This window comes from Amphiura filiformis, chromosome 1, assembly GCF_039555335.1.
Source record: "Amphiura filiformis chromosome 1, Afil_fr2py, whole genome shotgun sequence".
Taxonomy (NCBI): Eukaryota; Metazoa; Echinodermata; class Ophiuroidea; order Amphilepidida; family Amphiuridae; genus Amphiura; species Amphiura filiformis.
In genome coordinates this window covers 97791441-97813385 of record NC_092628.1, presented here as the reverse complement: position 1 = coordinate 97813385, position 21945 = coordinate 97791441, and the positions used below count along the sequence as shown (strand labels likewise).

The 21945-nt window shown below is 38.8% G+C and overlaps 2 protein-coding genes across 2 annotated transcripts; one reads left to right on the top strand and one right to left on the bottom strand.

Annotated features, from left to right (window-relative positions):
* Positions 1–3789: 3789 nt before the first annotated feature.
* LOC140159238 (ribonuclease P/MRP protein subunit POP5-like) lies at positions 3790–15235 on the top strand. Its single transcript, XM_072182649.1, has 6 exons — positions 3790–3898; positions 9179–9282; positions 10176–10342; positions 12255–12392; positions 13267–13350; positions 14726–15235. Exons 2-6 carry the CDS (start codon positions 9263–9265, stop codon positions 14863–14865), a joined length of 549 nt encoding a protein of 182 aa, XP_072038750.1. The 5' UTR covers positions 3790–3898; positions 9179–9262; the 3' UTR covers positions 14866–15235.
* A 3017-nt stretch (positions 15236–18252) lies between these two features.
* On the bottom strand, positions 18253–19401 carry LOC140164850 (uncharacterized). The gene has a single exon (XM_072188230.1). It carries the CDS (start codon positions 19399–19401, stop codon positions 18253–18255), a length of 1149 nt encoding a protein of 382 aa, XP_072044331.1.
* Positions 19402–21945: the final 2544 nt, after the last annotated feature.

Genomic DNA, 21945 nt, shown 5'->3' with positions numbered 1-21945 from the left:
CCCCCCCCTTGGCTGGCAAAAAATCGCTTGACACCCCCTCCCCCTAACCTGAAAAATTACTTTCCCCCCACTCGCCCACCAAAAATCGATTGCCTCCCCCCTTGGCTCGCTAAAAATCGCCCCCCCCCTTTAAGTGGCTGGCCAAAATTTCTTGCCCCCTCCCTACCATTTTGCCCTCCCCCAGGGCTCATAATTATTACACAGCCCTTAATTAAAGAAACCATACTGAGTCATACATGTAGGTTTTATTAATGTAATTAATCCGGTTTAATATTTGGGGGTGTAGGTAACCTCCGTAAAAGCCATATCACGCAATCCTAGTCGCCAAAAATTCCCCTCTTCTTTGTACTCTTTAACAGATCAATCAAAATTCTTGTTTGTTATTGTCAATTTATGATGTTACCAGGGTGCGGTCTAAAGTCACTCACATAGGGCGTGGTGTAAAGTCACTTACGGAGCACAGCCAATTAAATTGTTTATCTTTTGCTATGATGTACCGTCTACCAGATAAAGTCACTCACACAGGGCTTGGTGTAAAGTCACTTACGGACACAGCCAATTAAATTGTTTGTCTTTATTGCTATGATGTACCGTCTTAAGTCACCTACAGCACCCTGACTAGGGCGTGGTGTAAAGTCACTTACGGGACACAGCCAATCAAATTGTTTTTACAAACAAACAAGTCTATCCATGTACCTGTATGTGGTAAAGTTTAATAACAAAAATAAAAAACTATTCTGAAGAAAGAGAGGGGCTGGGATGAAAGACAGCGAGGGAGAAGGACAGAAACAGTGGCGTGGCGTGGGTCATCACATGGGGGGACCATGATGGGGGGGGGGCACTGGGTCTGATTGGGGGCACAAGCCGTTTTTGGCAATTTTCCTATGGGATTTTCTAAAATTTTCAGAGCAATTGGGGCACGTGCCCCCCCACGCCCCTATGGCGCTTCGCCACTGGACAGAAACAGCGAGGGAGAGAAGCACACTGGTAGCAGGCCTATTGGGCACGAGTCGGGGTACAGGTCCAAGGCCGTGTTTTGGTCCGGACCCGTGAGTATGGGTACAGGCAGTAGCGTATCCAGCGGGGGGGGTCGGGCAGACCCCCCACACGACACCTAAAATGGGGACGGAGATGTGGAAATGGGGACGAGAAGACTGTGAGAATAGAGAGAAGGAAGGGGGGTAAAAATAGGGACGATACTGACTGTGCCCCCCCCCTCGTATGCTGGTACAGGTACAGGTATACGGTAGGCCTACTGAAATTGGGACTCGAGTTCGGGTTCTAAAAAATGTGAGAACTGGAGGGAGGGATTTTGAAGGGAGAGAGAGAGATACAGAAATAGAGTGAGAGAGGGATGGAGAAAGAACTGAGAGAGGCGCAGTCGTGTGAAAGTCACCCAGGTTAAGTCAACTTTTATTTAAACCTCATGCATTAAAAAAAATGACCAATTTTCTTCAGAACTTCAATCATCAGATCCCAACACTTGCAGAAAGTACATGATCTGATCGTTATATTTTTTTTATAAATGTCACTTTTTATAACCAAAAGGATTTAATCAGTGGATCACTGTTGTGGGCGGGGCTAAAAGTAATAGCCAATTATCTTTTTCCATTTTCTTTAAAAAATTATTGGTATAAGTGATCAAAATCAATTCCCAGTTTCCCACGCAATTGAGAATGTGGCTAGACATCTAGGCACCTTGCCATGGTATATTTCCTGGGAATTCCGCGTATTTACAATATTTACGCCGAGCTTTTGCGAGTTGAGCGGTAAACATAAAGCGATGGTTTGGTATATAGTCATGGTACAACTACAATCATCATGATCTTGTCGATGTATTGTTTTGTCTCGGTGAGGTGAGGGACGCCTTTTTAGATTCTCGGGGTGGGGGGTAGGAAGTTGTGGTCGGGGATTTTTTTTAATTTCATGCATTTATACACAGTTAGGTGGGGGAAATTTGGTTTTTTTTTAGTGTTGGTGGGGATTTTTTTTGCTCATGTAGTGGGTGAATTTTCCCCCGAGAATTCTAATGGCGCGTCCCTAAATAAGGGGCTGTGCAATAATTATGAGCCCCCTCTCGGCCCGCCAAAAATCGCTTGCCCCTCCCCCCTCGGCCCGCCAAAATTTCTTTGCTCCCCCTCCCCATTCCATGCCAGGAAAATTTGCATATTTAAACGCTTCCGTACTGTTTTCCTAAGCCTTTTTAGAGCGTTTTATTAAAAAGGTGCCCCATGAATGCGTGCCAAAAATCGCTTGCCCCAACCCCCCTCTCGGCTTGCCAAAAATTACCTGCCCCCACTTCAATCTCGGCTTGCCAAAAATTTCTTGCCACCCTCCCCCCGGGCTCAGAATTATTGCACAGCCCCTAAAGTAGTCTTTGTGTAATTTGTAGTCTCAACGTTGGCGATATTTTTGCCAATAATGTAGTTTCTGTTGAGGAGCATTGTAGGCCTATTTAAAAGCTATATGAAATTCATTTTTCTTTTTTCACCCTTGACATCAATTTTTTTTTTTGGCCAGTGGAGCATTTTTTTGCTTACATGGTGTTACAATATTTTTTTTCAAACAAAAATACCAAGCCCCTATATATCTAATGGTGCGCCCGTTCATGCGTTACACATAAAAACATGGTTTTATACAGGGACCGAATTGGCATGTGGGCGAGTTTGCCTTGAACCGTGTCCTTGATCAAAATGCCCCGGGCTGGTACATCGATCGACCAGCGATCGACAAACATGACAGGTGTTATCTCTTATCTGAATGAGGTAATCTCATACCTACTAAGTGACTGTCCAGTCATAAATCACCAGAATTTACGTGTGTACAATTATCTCATAGGTTGAGATTATTTTCCACGATGTGACAGCAACGATAAGCGGCACTGTAAGCAGCGCTGAATTAGGCTCCAAATATCATCTCATTTTTGAGGATCGTATGTATCAAAGATGTCAAAAGGTAGGGTTGAACTTAATTAAGCTTATAATGACACTCTTATGAAAGTGTGTTTGTGAACCATGAAGCATTTTATTTTATCTATGTTTACATGCCGGTGCAACTTTGTGTATCGGAAGCCCCCGATTTTAGATACGAAAGGACACTAGCCACGAATGCTCGAGGCATTCGTGGCTAGTGTTCTCGAGCAATGCCCATGGTCACTCGCCGACTCGGTTGGTGATCGGCGATCAAGATCAAGTTCTTCTGAATTTATTACAATTACAGGTGGACCGGAATTCACATACATATGCATATACGATGCATGCTCCAGTATTAAAGTTGCCGAATTATGCAGTCGACCCCATCACTTACTACAAATTTTAGAAACGATAACGGCCCATAAGCTTATTTATATCTCAATGTTTATTCTTTTGCATAAACTCAATACTTGCCTCTTGATTCTTTGATCATCAAGATTTCCACAGATATATAAACCACAATGAACACAATTGTATAAATATGGCAAATTTTATTGAAAGTTTGCCCTTGTTTTCCGATTATTCCTTCACTTTCAGCAGCTGGAAAGGAGTTTCTAGACAGTGACAAACTAAACAATATTTCTCTTTACCTTTGAAGGTATTTGAATACATTTTAACTTTAGTATTAAGACATTTAACATGGAATATATATTGGTAAATTTTCAACGGATTATTTTAATTTTTAAAGCAACAGAGGAACTTTTTATGGATATTTTATTTTTCCGTCCAAGGTAAAAACACCGCCTGTCAAACAGTGCTGGGCAATTTTAGTTAGTAAAATAAGCATATCGACCAGCACTAGCCTGAACAGCTGATTGAAGTCTGCATGTTCCTGAATGGTTCTCTGCCTGTCTTTTTAAAATGGCATATAAAACCTGACATTATTACTTAGATTTTAGCCATAAATGTCAAGGCCTATCAAAAGGGTATGTGTAGCCGGCGCCAGCCAACGAGACAGCTAGTGCATTAATATCATACGGTCATGATGCCTTTGATGGTGTAATTTTTTATATTATTTTACAAAAATTACATGACATGCTGGTACGGTATCTAATTTTAGTTTATTCTCTCAGTCGGGGCACGTCACATCCATTCATGCATTGGAGTGAAAACAACATATCGCATATTTTTATTTGCAGAGAGTCGAACTTGGCACAATATACTAGTGTGATAGCTTGTGATACACTCCAGAGTTCAGTGATGAATGCGAATGTTGTTTTCACTCCAGTGCTATTGTCAGCTGGTTCATGCCCGGATGTCCGACCGACAGAATAACCAGAGAAACCGGATATCATATTATTATACCAGCCCTGCCATGTACATGTACAGTACACAGTGTCGACTTCCCAGGGGCGGATACAGGATTTCGAGAAAGGGGGGGCACACTCCTGAAAATAAAAAATTTAATAAATGGCATGAAGCTGTCATCCCGGAGCGCTTATGCGACGCAGAAATGTCTGAGGGGATGTGCCCCCTCAGAAGTGAGAAACTTTTGGAAAATGAAGACCCAAGTGAAGCCATTTGGTGGACCATTTTGTCAACATTATGGTGTAAAATTTTAGTTTGAAAAAGCCTAAAATTTGCAAAAAGACGGCCCAGTTGAAGCCATACGTGGACAAGTTTTGACCTCTTTTGTCAAATTTGCTTTATATGTACATGTACCCATAACGTTTAGCGACATGGGGGGTGTCTGAGGGGATGCATTTGCAAAATAAAAACCTAATTGAAGCCATTTGGTGGACCATTTTGGCACTATTATGGTGTAAAATTTGAGTTTGAAAAAGCCGAAAATATAACATTTATGAAATGACAGGCCAATTGAAGCCACCTTTTTCACTGTTATTGTATAAATTCAGAGTGCTGGGTGTGAAATACAGAAGCGAAAACGGGCAGTTGTTTATACAGGCAGGGGGTGTCTGATGTTCCCCCTCCGAAATTTGGAAATTTTATGAAATGAAGGTCCAATTGAAGCCATTTGGTGCATCTGTTTTACACTATACGAGAGTATATCATTGCTTTTTAAAACAAAACAGGGCCCGAACTCAATTTGTAAAATGTTACACTGACACTTTAAATAGGCCTATAAGACTTGGAGATTCGGCATGAATCGAAGTCAGCATGGAGTCCGTATTAATACTGACTTTGGTGACAAAATGTGACGGGCCCTGCATCATCGACGGGCCATCAGAAATCAACAAGTACTGCCTAAAAGAATCCGGCCTATATTAGGCCTATATAGGGCCTACTTTTGATATACCAGACTGTGAGCTACTGTGCGGTTTATTTGGCATGGGCCTACTAATTATACGTGCAATTTAACTTTTCCCCTTCTCCTTTTCTCTTCTCTTTTCTCCTTTTTCCTCTTTCTCTTCTCTTCTCTCTTTTCCTCTTTTTTTTTTTTTTTTTTTGGGAGAGGGGAGGAAGGGCGCCGCCCCTGAATCCGCGCCTGGAGAGTGCCACCCGGTGTATGATACTCACTACAGATTTATTAGGCTATAGGCCGAAGATTTTTTTCTTTCTTTTTACGTTGTGCCGTTTTCTTTTTCTTTCTTTTCTTTTCTTTTTTCCCTTTCTTTTCTTTTCCTCTTTTCTTTTCCTCCTTCTCTTCTCTTTCTTTTCTTCTTTTTTTATTTTATTTTTTGGGATCCGCCAAAGGGGGCACTGGGCGGCTGTGCCCCCTCTAAATCAAGCATGCGACTTCCTATCGATAAATATAAATTTAATACTCCGTTGGTGAGCGACAGGCGACTGGTATTTCACCAAACGCAAGAAAAGGAGTTCTATCTGATTGGCTAGCAATCGATTAGGTCGCTTAGTAGTCAACTACAAACTCAAAACTGAGCAACGTACCGGTATTCAATTCGATTGAAATTGATATTCTATTATTGGCGTAGATAAAGAGAGTGATAGTGTGTCAATAATGTATTGTATTGCAGCTGGATTTTACATGCATTCTTTTATATAAATTTTTTCTCAAAGAGTTGAATATGATCACAATTTTTACTCAGGATTTCAAATTTTTTACCTGCAAATTGCAGTTAAACATATCCACAGCAAAATACCGGTCCTCACTAATTAGTGTATTTAATTTCCAGTTAGTGTATTTAAGATAAAACCTGACAACAAATAAAATTTTCTTGCAATATAAATTATATCATATGGGATACTGATATGGTAGGCCACAACCGCCACAACGTGGAGCTGCTACGCGTAGCTGACTTTTTGCTCCGTGGAGCCAAATTGACCAATCATGATCATGTTAGAGTTTTTCATTACTCGGAGGTAAAACTGACTAATTAAGTACGACTTACTCATTACGTGAAGCGAATTTATTCATTAAGAATTTGCCAGACGGGCGTCACGTAGTTGCAAGATATCCTCGGTCACAAAAGTTATGATTCAAAAAGTAGTTTATGAAAAGTACGAACTGACTTATTATTAAAGGAGTATTTCCTGATCCTAGCATCCTCTTTTTATGACATTTTTCAGTACATATCCACGAAAAAAGCATATTCCCAAAATTTCAGTTGCTTCCGATATTGCGTTCGCGAGTTATGCATGATTATGTGTATTACACTGCTCCATAGACAATGCATTGTAATTTCGTTCTGGTGCACCAGAACGAAATTCAAATTTCACGATATCTTTGCTAAGCGAATTAATCTGCAAGAAATATTTTGTACATAAACATTATGTAGCCAGAGGTTTCCAGTGATATAAAAATCTCAACTTTTTTTGAGAAAAGTGGGGGATGAGGCTGTGGATCACGAAATGCCCTTTAAGATGGACATGCACTTATAAGAAACTCATACAGTATTGTACATAACTACATGTATATAGCTAGGCAGAGTGGTGGTAAACTATGCACACAGTTCTGCGATCTGCAGTGTATCGCCGGGAGCTAATTTGTATAACTTGCGCGGTGTCCCTGCGGAATTCGACCTTCAGCAAACTGCAAACCAGTTCGGATTTACTTTATATACTAGTAGCAGGCCATACATACTGTAGTTACTGTCCGTTTGTACTTTAGTGTTTTAGGAAGGATATGTAAATGACAGATAACACCAAAAAATATGAAGAAATTATTTCTAAACCATGTTAAGTCATTAAGCTTCTCATTTTCAAGAACGCTGGTTAACAATAAGCAGACTATTGTCTCATTTAGTAAACAAAAGCCCACAGTATTGTTACCTTGCGTTAAGCTTTATAATCGTTCACCCAACTGAAACTATAATACCAGCTCATTGCTCATTGCACAGGTAAAACAGACACAAGTGCAGTGTGTATTTAACCAGAGAAGATCTGATGTAACATAGTTGAGCTGTTTTCATTGAGTGTTATCTTGGTTTAATAGCTTTTAATAGGGTTTAAGTCCTTCAAAGGTCGTGGTGAGTTCTACTGTAGACATGACTGCATCATGATTATTTTAAAGTCAACAACATTCAACAATATGATCACCGTGATAGTATGAGAGTATCAGTACCGTGGGTGTCAGTGATCCTGGCCTGACACAGACAAACAAACAAACAAACACGCCACACACATGACACATGCATGCAAGGTAACATTGACTATATACACTAATCAAACAATGGTATTGATCCTGTACAACTGGTTGTGGTTTATTTACAATCGATTCATTTAAAATCCCCATAGTAAACATTAATTTTGGCAAGAGTTTTCTCTCTCTGACGAGGATGCATCCACTGGCTCCGCGTAATGAAAAGACCTAACATGATTGGTCAATTTAGCTCCGCGAAGCGAAAAGTAAGCTACGTGTAGCAGCTCCACGTTGTGGCGGTTACGGCCAGCCATATATTGATCATGCGAAAATCGTAAAACATAGAATAGAAACAGTGTGGCAGGCTCTCAAAATCTCAAATTGTATGCTTAGCCTGAGTCGCACGGCCTATCTCGAACAAAATCACCATGCGTAGTTGTTGAAAAACGTGACGATTCATCGTACTATCACGGCAATTTTTAACATGAAGATATTGGGATGATGACGGTGTGCCGTAGCAATTACAAGCTTTAAATGGTATGCGAAAACAAACAAAAACAATTTTGCGTCTCATCTGAAGCGTAATAGGTATTGCGTGCAGGTTGCATCAAGTGCGGCTTTCAAATGCATCTGTATACGTAAGTACAGGTATGCAATGTCGCGTTCACATGGCCACAATAAGCCAAATCAGCATTGGAAATTTGCAATGCAGTTTTGGGACACTTTGCCCTCTGCATGGCCTATTGGGAAAATTCAGAAAATTTGGTTTTTGTGTGTACAAAATATACCGGGGTAATCTAAAATGTTCTACAAGAATTATAATTAAACCACAAAAACAGGCCCAAAAAACATTTTTATTCTAAATTAACATTTTAAAATATTTTTAATGATAACATTATATGTATGACAATGAATTAATTTTAAAATATAATAATTACAAAAATTCTTCCGATATATGTCAGAGGTCAAAGTGTCCCAAAACTGCTCTCAAAAACCGCCGCAAGTTACAATATCAAAATTGGGCTCATTGCCTCGAGCGCCTTCCCAGCGAAACCGAATACGAATGCTCTATAAAAATATGAGGCTATCAAGGTGGGGGTTGAGTACATGTACGTACGGAAAAGATAATTACCGTGTTCATCCCAATAAGCGCCCATGCCCCAATAAGCGCCCACCCAGGGTATTTTCAATTTGCTAAAGGGTACCATTATTGTTGATGACAGCTAGACATACATTTCTGCATCAGAAAAGCTACCGGTACTAGAACGTCTAAGGAATGAATACTAGTATATTTAGAGATAAGTTTTGTTTTGAATTGATTGCGGAAATGTGTAACAGATTTTGAAGCTTTAATTCAGATTTTTATCTAAAGAATTCCAAAGAATGGGACCTCTTGTACATATGGCATGATCAGAAAAGACTTTCTTATTTTTGGTTAGATTTTAGGTGATTTACATAGTGTCTTGTAGTTACATGTATGTATGTCAGAATGTTTGGTAAAATAATTATCAAATGAACAGGGCAGCTCATTTTACTTGACATGATATGTACTTGCAAAGTACGTGAGTACGCTACATGTACAAGCATTCAGACAAATGAAACCACAAACACACTTATCATGACAATGGGACCAATTTAATTCATCTTAAGTTATACAATGAAACAATAAATAACTGACAATGAAATATTTGATTTTCATTTTCAGAAAGTTATTGCATTGGAAAATAAGTCAACTGATGAAATTATGCCACCCTTGATGCTGCTACATTTGACGAATTTTCTGTGAAAAATGGTTCGACTAAAAAAGAGGTAAATATACAATGTACATGTATTATACCATGATGCAGTGTGGAAATTAAGGAAAAATACCCGGTCATCATGAAATCTGGTCATGCATCTGCCAAAATGTTTGGTCATATGTTTATAGTTTCATCATTTCAATATTATTTAGTTAATACACATAAAAACAGATGTATTGAAAAGGAATACAGTTAAGGCCAGACAGGAGGGTTGAGAAGGTACATGACCAGGCTCAAACATCCGCAGGCATAATATACAACATCACAATACAACAAAATATAAAAAATATTCATAGGCATGCTTGTTTCTAACTTTGTTTCTTTTCTTCTTCTTTTATCTGATTTCAATGATTTTTGAGCACAAAAGTAAAAAAATGCGATATGTGCAAAAAACAGCTTCCAGAATGCAATACGCATCAGGCTACAAGAAACAAACTTCATATTAGGCCAAATAAAAAAATAAACATGTTTCACGTCCCCTCCCGCTCCTTTTTTGAGGTTTCTTCAATTATTTTTTTATTTTTTGAAATTCAGGTATAACTTTTCATAAAAATATGTATAGGAAGTACATGTAGAGATGCTTTCTATAGGCTTGGTAATATACAAGAAACACTTTTGGAAAGTTTTGAGATAATTAGAGGGGGCCTACCTCTCAGAACATCAAATAAAAAGAGGCCTCCTCCTTTTTCCAGGCATTATTGTGTACGCTAAAACAGCTCTAATTATATTTACACCGATTTTGTGATAAAAAATAAAAAGCCCCCTCCTCCTCCTTTTTTTCAAAAATCCGGACGTGAAACATGTTTTTGATTTTACTTGGCCTTACATAAATAATATGATTTGCTTCATATGAGTTGACTAAATAACAAGTAACACACTTATAATTACATTTTTATTGGTCAGGTACTTTCTGTGCGAAATTGTATTCGTTGATCAAGATGGCTTCTCATCATCTCAGCCACAAACTCTTCCCAGTTTGAAAGAAGCAGATGTATATCATGCAGTGAAAGGTGCTGTGGAAGAGATTTATGGTGACTATGGAGTTGGTGCAGTAATGGGTGGCCTCAATGGTAAGAAATTACAGCCATGGAACAATTAAACCTTGTATATTTCTGATTCAGTTCTCTAATTGACTCTTTGGAAAGTCCAGGGGGTGTGTTTCCACTAATCACACAGAAACTTTACACTGAAATTATCAAATTTTCAGTGTGGAGTATTATATTGTACTCATACAGTGTTCATTTCAGATTTTAGTGGGTTTTTTCAGTGATTTGGTTTTATATATTCACTATATATACTGTAGTGAATGTGTTGTTTTTGGTGCTTAGCTCAAGAGCTAGAGCTAGCTCTAACTTTTACAGAATTGCTCATTGGCCCAATACAGAATGTAATTCACATGCTGGCGTGTCAGTATTGCAGTTACATGTAGGCATAAGCAAATTGTTTGATTGGCGTAACAAACAAACAAAAAATTAAGGTAATGGTTTGGTTGGATGGTTTGGATTTTTTTTGGTTTTGGGGGTCAAAGACTAAAACTTTAAATACCAGTTGTCGAATACTGCAAGATGTATTCAAATGCACATTTTCTTCACATGTATTTTGAAATTCTTTTGAACAATCACAAACTAATTTATTCTATTTCAGAGCATTTTATTCATTACGGTGTATCACATTTTTCTTTTCCTCCCTCAATATAAATAAAAAATAATAGAGTGGGCAGTATACATGTATTTAGGGTAGGTTGGGTTATGCCAATCAGGCCTTAGCACTGATGGTTTGTATATATGGATACATGGCTTCTTTTTTTTTTTATTATTTATTCATTATTTATTCAGGAATTTCCATTAATACAGATGTACTGGTCTCCCTGGAAGACCTGATTATACATGAACGTGATAATAACAAAATAAGAAATATATATTATATAAAATGAAGGAGCCAAACATGATACAAAACCAAATGCAGCAATGTTGAGCTCAAATTATTATACAAAACTTACAGATACAGACCAATTGCATTTATGAATCCACCAAACTCATTGGGAGGAAGTTTATTCCAAGCAACTGAAGATCGGTAAAGGAAAGATTTCTTTCCAGAAAAGGTTTTCCATATTGGAACAACCAAGCTGTTTTGAGCGCGACCCCTTGTTCATTTTGAATGTGTAGAATGAGTGAAAGTAAAATTAGAAGAAAGATACTCAGGAGCAATTTGTGTGAGGCATTTAAAAGTTAAAATAAGTAATTGTCTAATTGATGCTCCCATCTACAGCTAAGTTTAACCCAGTCCAGGTCTTTCATCATATTGTCTACTGAAGTTCTGATGTCTGCAGAGAGCAAAACATGGACTAGCCTATTATTCAAGTGAGATCCTAACTCAGAAGTTACAAGGCATTCATTTATTACGTTAACTCAATTTGTTTGTTTACCCAGGTTGGTCCGTGAGGAACACATGCTAATCCATGGGAAAACCATGGACCGTTCCAAGCTCATACAAATGCACAAGCCTGGATAGCCTGTGTAGGCTAATATATGCATGCTGGCCTAGATAGCTTGATAAACAAAGCATGAAATGGAAGAAAATAGCTAGGAAAAAGAGAAAAGAAGAGAAGGCCACTCCCAAACACAATTGTACAATTTTACTCTTAGCCCTTACTTCGTGAGAAAGGAAACTGGAATTCCAATCTCAGGCCCAGATGCAAAGGCTATTGACAGCCTTCATCCCCAATCAAAAGAAAACTCATAATTATTTTTCTCATAACCCCAGTGAGTCCAATTTTAGGCCTGAGTTATCATCTTTCCTGTAGAGGGTGATCATATCGATCAACAAATATGTGCCCCCCTAATGAACCAACCACCAGCTATTATACTGTTCTTCTATGGGCCAATGTGTGACTTACATTTTGTACACAATCCCATCGTGATGCTTGCCAAACATAACTAATAACTATACTAACTGTATGATTCCTCTCTTTTCTCCTCTCAGTCAAATACATGAATGCTCGCACAAATGTAGTGCTAATTCGGGTTCATCTACATGCCAATAAGATTTTATGGACTTCATTGCCATTTGTGAAGAAGATAGCCAAGTGTGATTGTTTCATGAAGACATTACATATAGGAGGTAGGCATTACTAAGTTAATGATGGTGATGTACTCCTGCTGTCAGAAAAATATAGCACTAATTTTGTTTGAATTTAAAATAAATCTCCAATTTATAAAAGAGCCCTCCCTGTGGGGGTGACTCTGCATATTATCTTTTTTGCATCATCAAAAAACATTATTTTATGTCTTATTCTATCGATATTGGTGCTGTTTTATATTTAATTTGTGTCAAAAAATATTTTTGTGATATTTGCATAAAATTAAGGAGCATCTTGGAAATGGCCAATTGACAAAATTATGGTATGATGGTGCTTTGCTCAATGTACAACATGCTCTTTCAATTGTAAATTTGAGTGCCGTAACTGTGAAGATAATTAAAGATGGCAGCTGCCCAAGAAATTTGATGGAACACTGTCATTAGCATGTACATGTACAGGGGTTAATGCACTTTCATATGGTCTACGTTTTTATAATGGAGAGCTTCCTGAAATTGAAAAAAAATGGTGCCATGGTCAATCTGAACAATAACATTTTCTAATTTAAAACTTTTCATCCAAACACAAGAAATTATTCCTACCCTGATGGTGGCACCAGGAATTTTTTTTTTTTGGGGGAGTGAATTTCAGGGGGGCAAAATCGACAACTTTTAATATAAAGTGTAAATTTACGTAATTTGGGGGTTTTGCCTCAAAAGAAGTATTCTAAGAGTCTACATGTACAAAACTGATCAAGTCCTTGCTGATAAAAGATTGAGAGTCATCGGAAAATTATGCAATAGGAATAATTTCCTGCATTTGGATTAAAACTTTAAAACTTTAATCATTCAATATAGCAACATAAATAATTAGTGATCTTGATGAATTTATTTTAAACATAATTGATATCAACTACAGGTACGATTCTATCATGCCAGAAATCCTTACTGAAATACAATAGGCAACAATTGGCTGTGTTATTGAAACAATGCAAGACACAAGGTAAGATTCCACATTGTCCATTGTATAGATCAAAAAGGTTCAATGATGTAGAACCAAAGAATAGTGACTCCGCCCGGGTCTTGCGAGTCACTCATGTAGGACATGCAAATAGTGTATGTACCTTCTGCGTTTATTGGGTAAATCTCAAAATGGAATGATAATTGGCATTTTAAATTTTTTAGTGTTACAAAGATTTATGCATGCAACACTCAAGGCATATTTTGGACACACCATGTTACACACAACGTAAACAACCAGGCACTTCGATCAAAGTTTGCCAGGTATATAGCAAAATAATAGTAGCACTATTTTGCCCTTTGTAACTGAGTGACACTCAAACATATGGTAGAATGGTTACTCTTTGGTTCTCCCTCATTCCTCATAGGAAAATTAAGTCCTAACATTTAAGATTTGAAAGATTTGTAAATGGATCTTTTATAAATTACTTGAACATGCTGGACTTAATAAAGAGCCGCCAGAGAGGCTCCGTTGGCCCGTTGGTTTTTTCCCACAATAACATTGTATCAGTAAATATACCCTTGAATAGCACCACTGCGACAGGGAGCCGGCCAACAGACTCGCTGTCGCAGCTTCACTGCACCCCCCGGCAAATATTGTTAGTAGTCTTTCTGCGTGTTTTTACTGGGGAACGGTTGGTGGGTAATGTGGTTTAGTTTAGAGTGTTACCGGTTAATATGCTCAGTGGAAACAGATCGGTTCAGAGTGATGCGGTATGTACACCCGGCAACCGTGATCCACCTCATGAGGTACATGTAGACCATGTGGTGTGACATCCGTTATTTCTGTCAGTGGAAACACAACGGTTAACGGTTGCTGGGTGTTGAACATCTTTTATATTGATTTCATGTATCACATCGTGACCTTAAAAGCAGCTTCGGGTCAGGAAAATACTTTCAGTACTTCCGGTACACACCGCAACCCTTATTTTAAGCGCCTGTAGAAACGTGGTGGTTGTTGCCTGAATCGGATTGTGGGTTACCGGGTAATACCCAGTAAAAATACAGAGTGCTCAGTGTAAACACGCTGTTTGACAAAGACTATCTACCAATGTATCAATGACTCACCAGGGCAATACCAGGCAATGATGCTTTTCAACATATAATCTTGCCCTTCCCATAATTAACACTAAAGTGTTTGATAAAAGGGTGAATGGTGCAATTAGTATGTCAAAATAACACCCAGATGTATGTACACAGATAAATGTTGGTGTGAATTGTATACAATGTCAATGAAAGTGTAATATTTACTAAAAAAATAACTGTCTTAGACTCGGCTATAAAGGTGGCCAAGTTCAAAGTGCTTTGATTCTATAAGGAATCTTATATGATGTTGGTAAATTCTTGTATTTTTACAGAAGAACGTAAGACTGTGCAGGACTCTCTCAAAAAATGTACCTTAAATGTGTCAGAAAGTGGTACTGCCTTCACGAAAGGAAACAACACAGAGGATGATGAAAACAGTGACGATGATGACGATAGCGAATTTGGCGATTGATGAGCTGCAGCTAAAAAACTGGCAACTGTTGGTGATCAAACCTCATTGTAGCTTGTTTATTGTTACATCTTTGCCTTAACATTTAATATTAATCGGCAGTACTATAGGATAAGATGGTTAGGAGCTTCCTCCTAATATATAAGGCAAGAGCCAGCCAACCTCGACGTTTTTCATAGCATACTTAAAAGTCAAGGAATTTTGAAAATGGCTAAAGTCATGTAAATTATTCTAAAGTAAGTACATTATACTGTAAAGTGTGCTGAGGCTTGTGGGTCAATGTCTAGGACTGTATAGAGCTCACTATAAATCACTGAACTTTTTCTTTTCTTTTTTTAAAATTCTGATCCATTGTTACAAAACAGGGTAAAAATCCTGAAAAATTAAAACAATATGTGGACAATTTCTTTACTTGTTGATTCTGATCCATTATTTCAAAACAAGGGTGTTCTGAAAAAGTACCTCAAAATATAATAAGTAAAATTGTTTTAAAGACCTATTTGAGCAGTAATTACATAAATGCCTTCTGAGGGTTTTACTTTTTGTATATACACGATTATGATATAGATGAATCCAACAAGCCAAGTGATAGCCAGAATTTAGTCAGCCATGACTGGGTCCCCGGCGCACCAAACTGGTGTTGTGCCTGCCCAATTGGGTGGATTAAAGCCACTTAAAAATCAATGTTATGTTGTATTGTGTTGTAAACTTTCATCATTCTATTGTCTACGTGTAACACGGGTGAAGAAATGCAGTTTAAAATCCCTGCCAAGGACGCATCATTTCATATTTTAGGTGGTCACTACGGGCGGGAACCCAGCTATGGCTGCCATTGAGGAATGCATGAAATTGGATTTGTCGATTTGTAAAAACTGTTTTCACAAATTTCCAGTTGAGGAAGGAAAAAAGTCAACTCTTGATGGGTCTTGTTGTAAAAATTTGAATAAACACAGCTGCCAACAGTGTGACGATTGTCAAATGAAATTTTTACTATAATGAAAATACTGAAAGAAACTTGCAATAATATGGATGTTATTAGGATAACTCAATAGCATTCATTGGCTTTTGCCAATATACTATCTACTGTAGACATCATTACTGTTTTTTACCAAATGCTTCATTCAAAGTTTCAGTACATTTTTTCTGTGAGATTTTTTTAATAAAAAGGGAATATTATTATTATTTTTATTAGTTCGCCATTTTCATACACTTTCTGACAATAACATCATGGGATACATCCAGGAAGCACCACTTGGAATGAGATGTATCGTATTGTTATTAAAATAGCATATTGAAAGTTAAATTTGTGGGCTAGTCACATATTGTTACTTAAATTTAAAGGCTTATTCAGTGAGTTGCTTATCTGGAGGATCATAAAAATCATAGCATGCTAGGGGTAGGGTGTTTGTGTGGATGAGGGTGGTAGAAGTAGGGGTAGGGTGGTGGGGATCAGCGATCGAATTCGACGGTATCGCATCGCAAAATGCGATGCAATTTCCATCAACTGCTATGCACTTTTCCAAAATGCATAGCTAAAAGTGCTATACTGCTATGCAAACATGTGTTTTGCATAGCACAAACTGCGATGCAAAAAAATTGACTGAATTCGAACCCTGGTGGGGATGGTATGTTGTGGTGGTGGAGTAGTGTGGTCAAGGTGTGTTTAGGGAAGGGTGGTAGAGTAGGGCATGGTGGGAATACTGTAGTAGTGTGGAGGGCGGGGATAGGGTGGTCGGTGTCGGTGGGGTAGGGTGATCTGGGTGGTTTGAACAAGGTTTGTACTAAAAGAAATGTCTTAAAGCCACACAAGGTACAAGGTCCAATGTTGATTTTAAGACTTGTAGCCATTTTCAGGTGATGAAGAAATCCAACCACAGCAGGCCAAAGACTGCATTCACAAAAGAGATTCTTGTCGTAGCAATGAGTTCCAATAAATATTTGATGGGCATTAATGGCTTAGGAAAACAAAATGAGAGGGTTAGATGATTGTTGACTTTTGCCAAGAGAACAAATTTGCAATTATTAACACCAAACAACACCGGAGACAACTATATATATATATAGTCGTAGAGATTAAAGTTAGAAACAGTGCAAAATATATATATACCAAGAGGTATAGATAAACACGACGTTTCGGGTTGGACCCTTTGACAAGTGTGAGGCCAACCAGAGAAAAAACTTACACTACAATGCATCACAAACTAAAGTACAATTACACAACAATAAGAAAAATCTATACCAGAAAGCTGATGTAAACAAACCCCTTAAGCAACTATGAAAAATACAGGGTGAACAGGGTGGTACAAGAAAATTACAAATTGAATGTACAAAACTTAATATTGAGTCCACGAGGTTGCATAGTGCCGAGTTTGAATATCAGGCGGTGTTCTGCAATGAGTCTGTCCTTATTGGAGCCGCGAGATTGTATAACAGCGGAAACTCTGAAGTGGCTAACATTACAAAGAGAAGGTGGATTGAAATGACGAGCAACAGGGAAACCAGCAAAGTTCTTAGAAATGGAGCGGAGATGTTCTGTGAATGCGATCTGCTAATCGGCTGGTTTCCCCTATGTACAATATATGGCAGTTGGTACATTGAATACAATAAACAACATTGCGAGAGATGCATGTGAAGTGGGAGGTGATGTCAAAATCCCCATTGGGACCGCGGATGTGAGTTTCATTGGAGACATGAGCACAGGTATTACACCTTCTCCTATCACAGCAAAAAGTACCAGGGGTGTCACATGGCTGGATGGGGTGTGAAGCGCTTGGACGACCTGGTCGCCAATGTTCTTGTCCCTTCTGAAGGCGGTCACCGGGAGTTGATTAAAAACTTGGGATGTGGAATCGTCGTCAAGAAGTATCACGAAAGATTACGGAAGATAATATTGCGAATAGGAAGATTAAGCGGATGATAAGTGAGAACCAAGGGAACTCTTTCAGAAGATTTGGATCCTGATGGTTGGAGAGCAAGATCCCTGTCTACTGATTGAACTCGATCCAGAGCAGCTTGTGTGGTGTCGGTAGGGTATCCACGCTCATGGAAAAAACTAGTCATGTCATTGTGAACTTGATCCAGATCATTGGTGTCACTGCAGATGCGTTTGGCGCGGAGGAGCTGACTATATGGGATTCCCTTTTTGCAGGCGGGTGGATGGCTGGAATTGTACAGTAAGTAGCTATGAGAGTCCATGGGTTTATAGTAGATTGTGGTAGTGATCTTGTTTTGGCTGTTGATGATAAGTTTGAGGTCCAAGAAAGTTACTGAAGTGCTGGAGATTTCATGAGTGAAGTTAAGCGACTCATTGTAGGTGTTCACATGGGAGATGAAGTGGTCGAGATCCTTTCTGTCACCAGAGAATGCCCCTACAATGTCATCGATGTACCTTTAGTAGAGGAAGGGCTTAGGAAGATCATAGGTGCGAAGCATTTTATCCTCTATGTACCCAACGGTGAGGCAAGCAACACTAGGACCGATTTTTGCACCCATGGCAATACCTTTGAGTTGCTGATAAAAGTCTCCATTGAACTGGAAAGTATTCATAGAAAGAACTAGTTCAATGAGACGAGTCTGTGTTTCTGTAGGCGGATTCCGTTTCGAGCCTATGCGAGTGTCCAAATAATGAGTAAGAGCCTTCATACAAAGATGATGCGGGATAGAGGTGTATAAGGATGATATGTCCATTGTGAAAAGGTAATTGTCACTGCCGGTAGGAAAGGAGAAGTCTTGAAGAAGACGAAGTGCGTGAGGGGAATCTTGTATGAAAGTAGGTAGACTGGAAACCAGTGGTGCAAGAACGGTGTCCAAATACTCAGCGATGAGGACTGTTGGGCAAGAATGAGACGAAACAATCGGTCTTCCAGGAGTATCGGGCTTGTGTATCTTGGGCAGCATGTAGAAGTTGGCACTTTGTGGACACAGCTGGATCATATGCTTAGCTGTGTCCGGTAGTTTATTCTTTTTGATGAGAGTCTTGATGGTATCGGAGATCAGTTTTTGGTTATCTTCAGTGGGATCACCGGCTAGTTTCAAGTAAGTATCAGTGTCAGATAGCTGCCTGTTGGCTTCATTGATGTACAAGTCTTTCCTCCACACCACCACTGCCCCGCCCTTATCAGCAGACTTGATAATGTAATCCTGGTTGGATTTCAAAGATTTGAGAGCGGTGCGTTCCGTAGAGGAAATATTGCGTTTCTGCGTAGTCTTGCTATGGAAATGCGGTTCAATATCTTTCCTACATACATTGATGAACTTGTCTAATGTTCTATTCTCACCTGTTGGTGGAGTCCAGAGAGATTGCTTCTGTTGAAGATTAAGGAAAGGATCCTGATCAGATGGTTGAGTAGACTCGGTATCTTGGAAATGCCATCTTAATCGCAAACGTCTATAAAACTCTTCCAGATCTTTACGGTTGTCAAATTCATTGACTGAATTTTCCAAAGGAACAAAGTTCAAGCCTTTACTAAGGACTTCACGTTCATCTTCCGATAAAGGCAGATCTGATGGAATAGTGACCACTAACTTCCGATTTGTCATTCATTCATTCATATTTTATTTTCATCAATCATCAAAATGCATGTAATACATAAATTGCGTGTATTACATGCATTTTATACCGATTGCGTGTATTCTTCTCCTTGAGTGGTACAGAGGGAGATAGGCGAAGTAGCTTAGAGTCCTTGGTATCACACAAATGTTCATAGAGGAACGATTGAGTTTATGAATCAAATCCCAGGCGCTGAAGGATTGGGCAAATCGTTCTGAAGTTGTAGCTTGCACTGTTTCATCTGAGCATCAAAGTGATCTTTGCGTTTGATCATAGACGTGATAGTGGAGCGCATAAGCTTGCGAGAGCAATCATACAGGGCTTTATTGGTTCTGTATGTGTAGTTGGTGTCGAGAATGGAATTACCGTGAAACTTCATGCGAAATCCATTAGGAACAATCTTCAAGCGAAGACAAGTACTGATGAATTTAATGTGGCTCGCAAATCTAGTCTGTTGTTATATATATAACAACATTTTACTCATAGTTAGACTATCTTTTGAATAAAGTGCTCAATCCCAAAAGGGAGAGTATAAAAAATTCAAGAACAGACCTTCCAGAATAGGTAGTCGTTACTCTGAGTTTCATGCCTAAAAGGCAATCGTCAGACGATTGCCTTTTAGGCATGAAACTCAGAGTAACGACTACCTATTCTGGAAGGTCTGTTCTTTGAATATATATAGAAGATGGACATCTAGTGTTATATCATATCTGCAAAGACCCTCCCAGGAGCAGATCTGATCTGATATCTACCATCAGAATGAAACTAAGGATAATCAAGCGACAGCGAAAACCACCCAGAGTTGGTAAGTAAGATCAATGACCAATACAGATTGGACGTTAAGAACCAGTTCCAGAGTCTAATGGAGACTGACTCCGAAGAATCTACGCCAGAAGAACTGTGACAAAACAACACGAAAGCAGTGACAAAAACAGTTCGAGGGACTTTTCTTAGATGTAAGAAACAAACAAGACAAGGCAGAGGAGAAAGATTGGGTTGCAAGTGAAGACACTGACCGTGAACCAGAGATCCTGGTGAGCGAGGTAAAGCAAGCAATGAAAAAGCTCAAAAGTGGTAACTCACTAAGAATTGACAACATCCAGGCAGAACTGTTGAAAGAGCGAAGAGGACGGTATTCACAAGACTGTAACAAGATATGGAACAGAAAAGAATGGCCAGATGACTGGAAAAAGTCAGTAGTCCTACCTTTACCAAAAACAAGGGTGACACAAGGGAATGTGCTAACAACCGCACCATCGACTTTAAAGTCCTTCTCAATCATCTTGAGAATGAGTTACCACCAGAGCAGGCTGGCTTTAGAAGAGGGAGAGGGACAAGAGACTTGAACTTGGAACTTCACCAAATTGGCAACCTGAGGAATCTAATGGAGAAAAATAGGAAATTCCATCAACCAATATACCTTTGCTTCATCGACTACTCGGGAGGCATTTGATTGTTTGCGGCATAAGCAGCTATGGAGAATGAGAGAAATGGGCTTCTCTGCGCATGTAATCGTCACAGGTAACTTCAATGCTGTCGTTGGAGCTAGGAGTTCAAATAAATATGTGATGGGCAGTAATGGCTTAGGAAAACAAAATGAGAGGGTAGAGATGATAATTAACTTTTACCAAGAGTACAAATTTGCAATTATTATTACTTTAATAAGTTAAAACTTTAATAACTTTAATATTAACTGTAACTTTATTAAGTTAACTTTAACAAGTTAAAACACCTTCAAACAACACCCGAGACGACTATATACCCGGTGATCACCAGATCAAAGCACTACAAATCATCTTGTTACAAAGAAGATGGACATCTACATGTAGTTTCATATCTGCAAAGACCCTCCCAGGAGCGAATCTGATCTGATCACCAACTTCTGATATCTACCGACAAGCGACAGCGAAAACCACCCAGATTTGGTAAGCAAGATCAATGACCAATACAAAGTTAAGAACCAGTTCCAGAGTCTAATGGAGACCGACTCCGACGAATCTACTCCAGAGGAACTGTGACAAAACATCAAGAAAGCAGTAACAAAAACAGCTCAAGGGACTCATCCTAGATGTATGAGCAAGAGAAAAACCCTGGCTCACAGAAGAGGTCTTCAATTTGGCTGAACAAAGAAGAAATGTTAAAGCTAAAGGCTTGCAGAGCAAAGATTTGGAGAGTATCGTGAGTTAAACAGGAAAATCAAGAAACAAATTAAAAGAGAGAAAACTTCTTTCATTATCAAGAAATGTGCTGAAGTGGAAACTGATAGTCTATATAGGTCAACACCAAAGATGTTTTATACAAATATCAAATCATTGACTTCCAAACCTGTTCGAAGACTCAACGTACTGAAGGATTAGAATGGAAACAACCTAACGGAGGATACATAATTTAGATCAAGTTGGAAACAATACTGTGAAAAATGATATGCATCTCAAGAAGACAAGGCACAGGAGGAATATGGGTTGAAAGTGAATGTATTACAACAAGTCACAAGACTAACAAGATAATTTGGAGCAGAAAAGGATGGTCAGATG

Excerpts from the sequence above, each read along its gene's own strand:
- LOC140159238 (XM_072182649.1), top strand. The coding sequence starts at position 9,263 with ATGGTTCGACTAAAAAAGAG. Across the intron at positions 9,283-10,175 it reads ATGGTTCGACTAAAAAAGAG|GTACTTTCTGTGCGAAATTG; the intron begins GTAAATATACAA and ends TTTATTGGTCAG. Across the intron at positions 10,343-12,254 it reads AGTAATGGGTGGCCTCAATG|TCAAATACATGAATGCTCGC; the intron begins GTAAGAAATTAC and ends TTCTCCTCTCAG.
- LOC140164850 (XM_072188230.1), bottom strand. The coding sequence starts at position 19,401 with ATGACAAATCGGAAGTTAGTGGTCACTATTCCATCAGATCTGCCTTTA.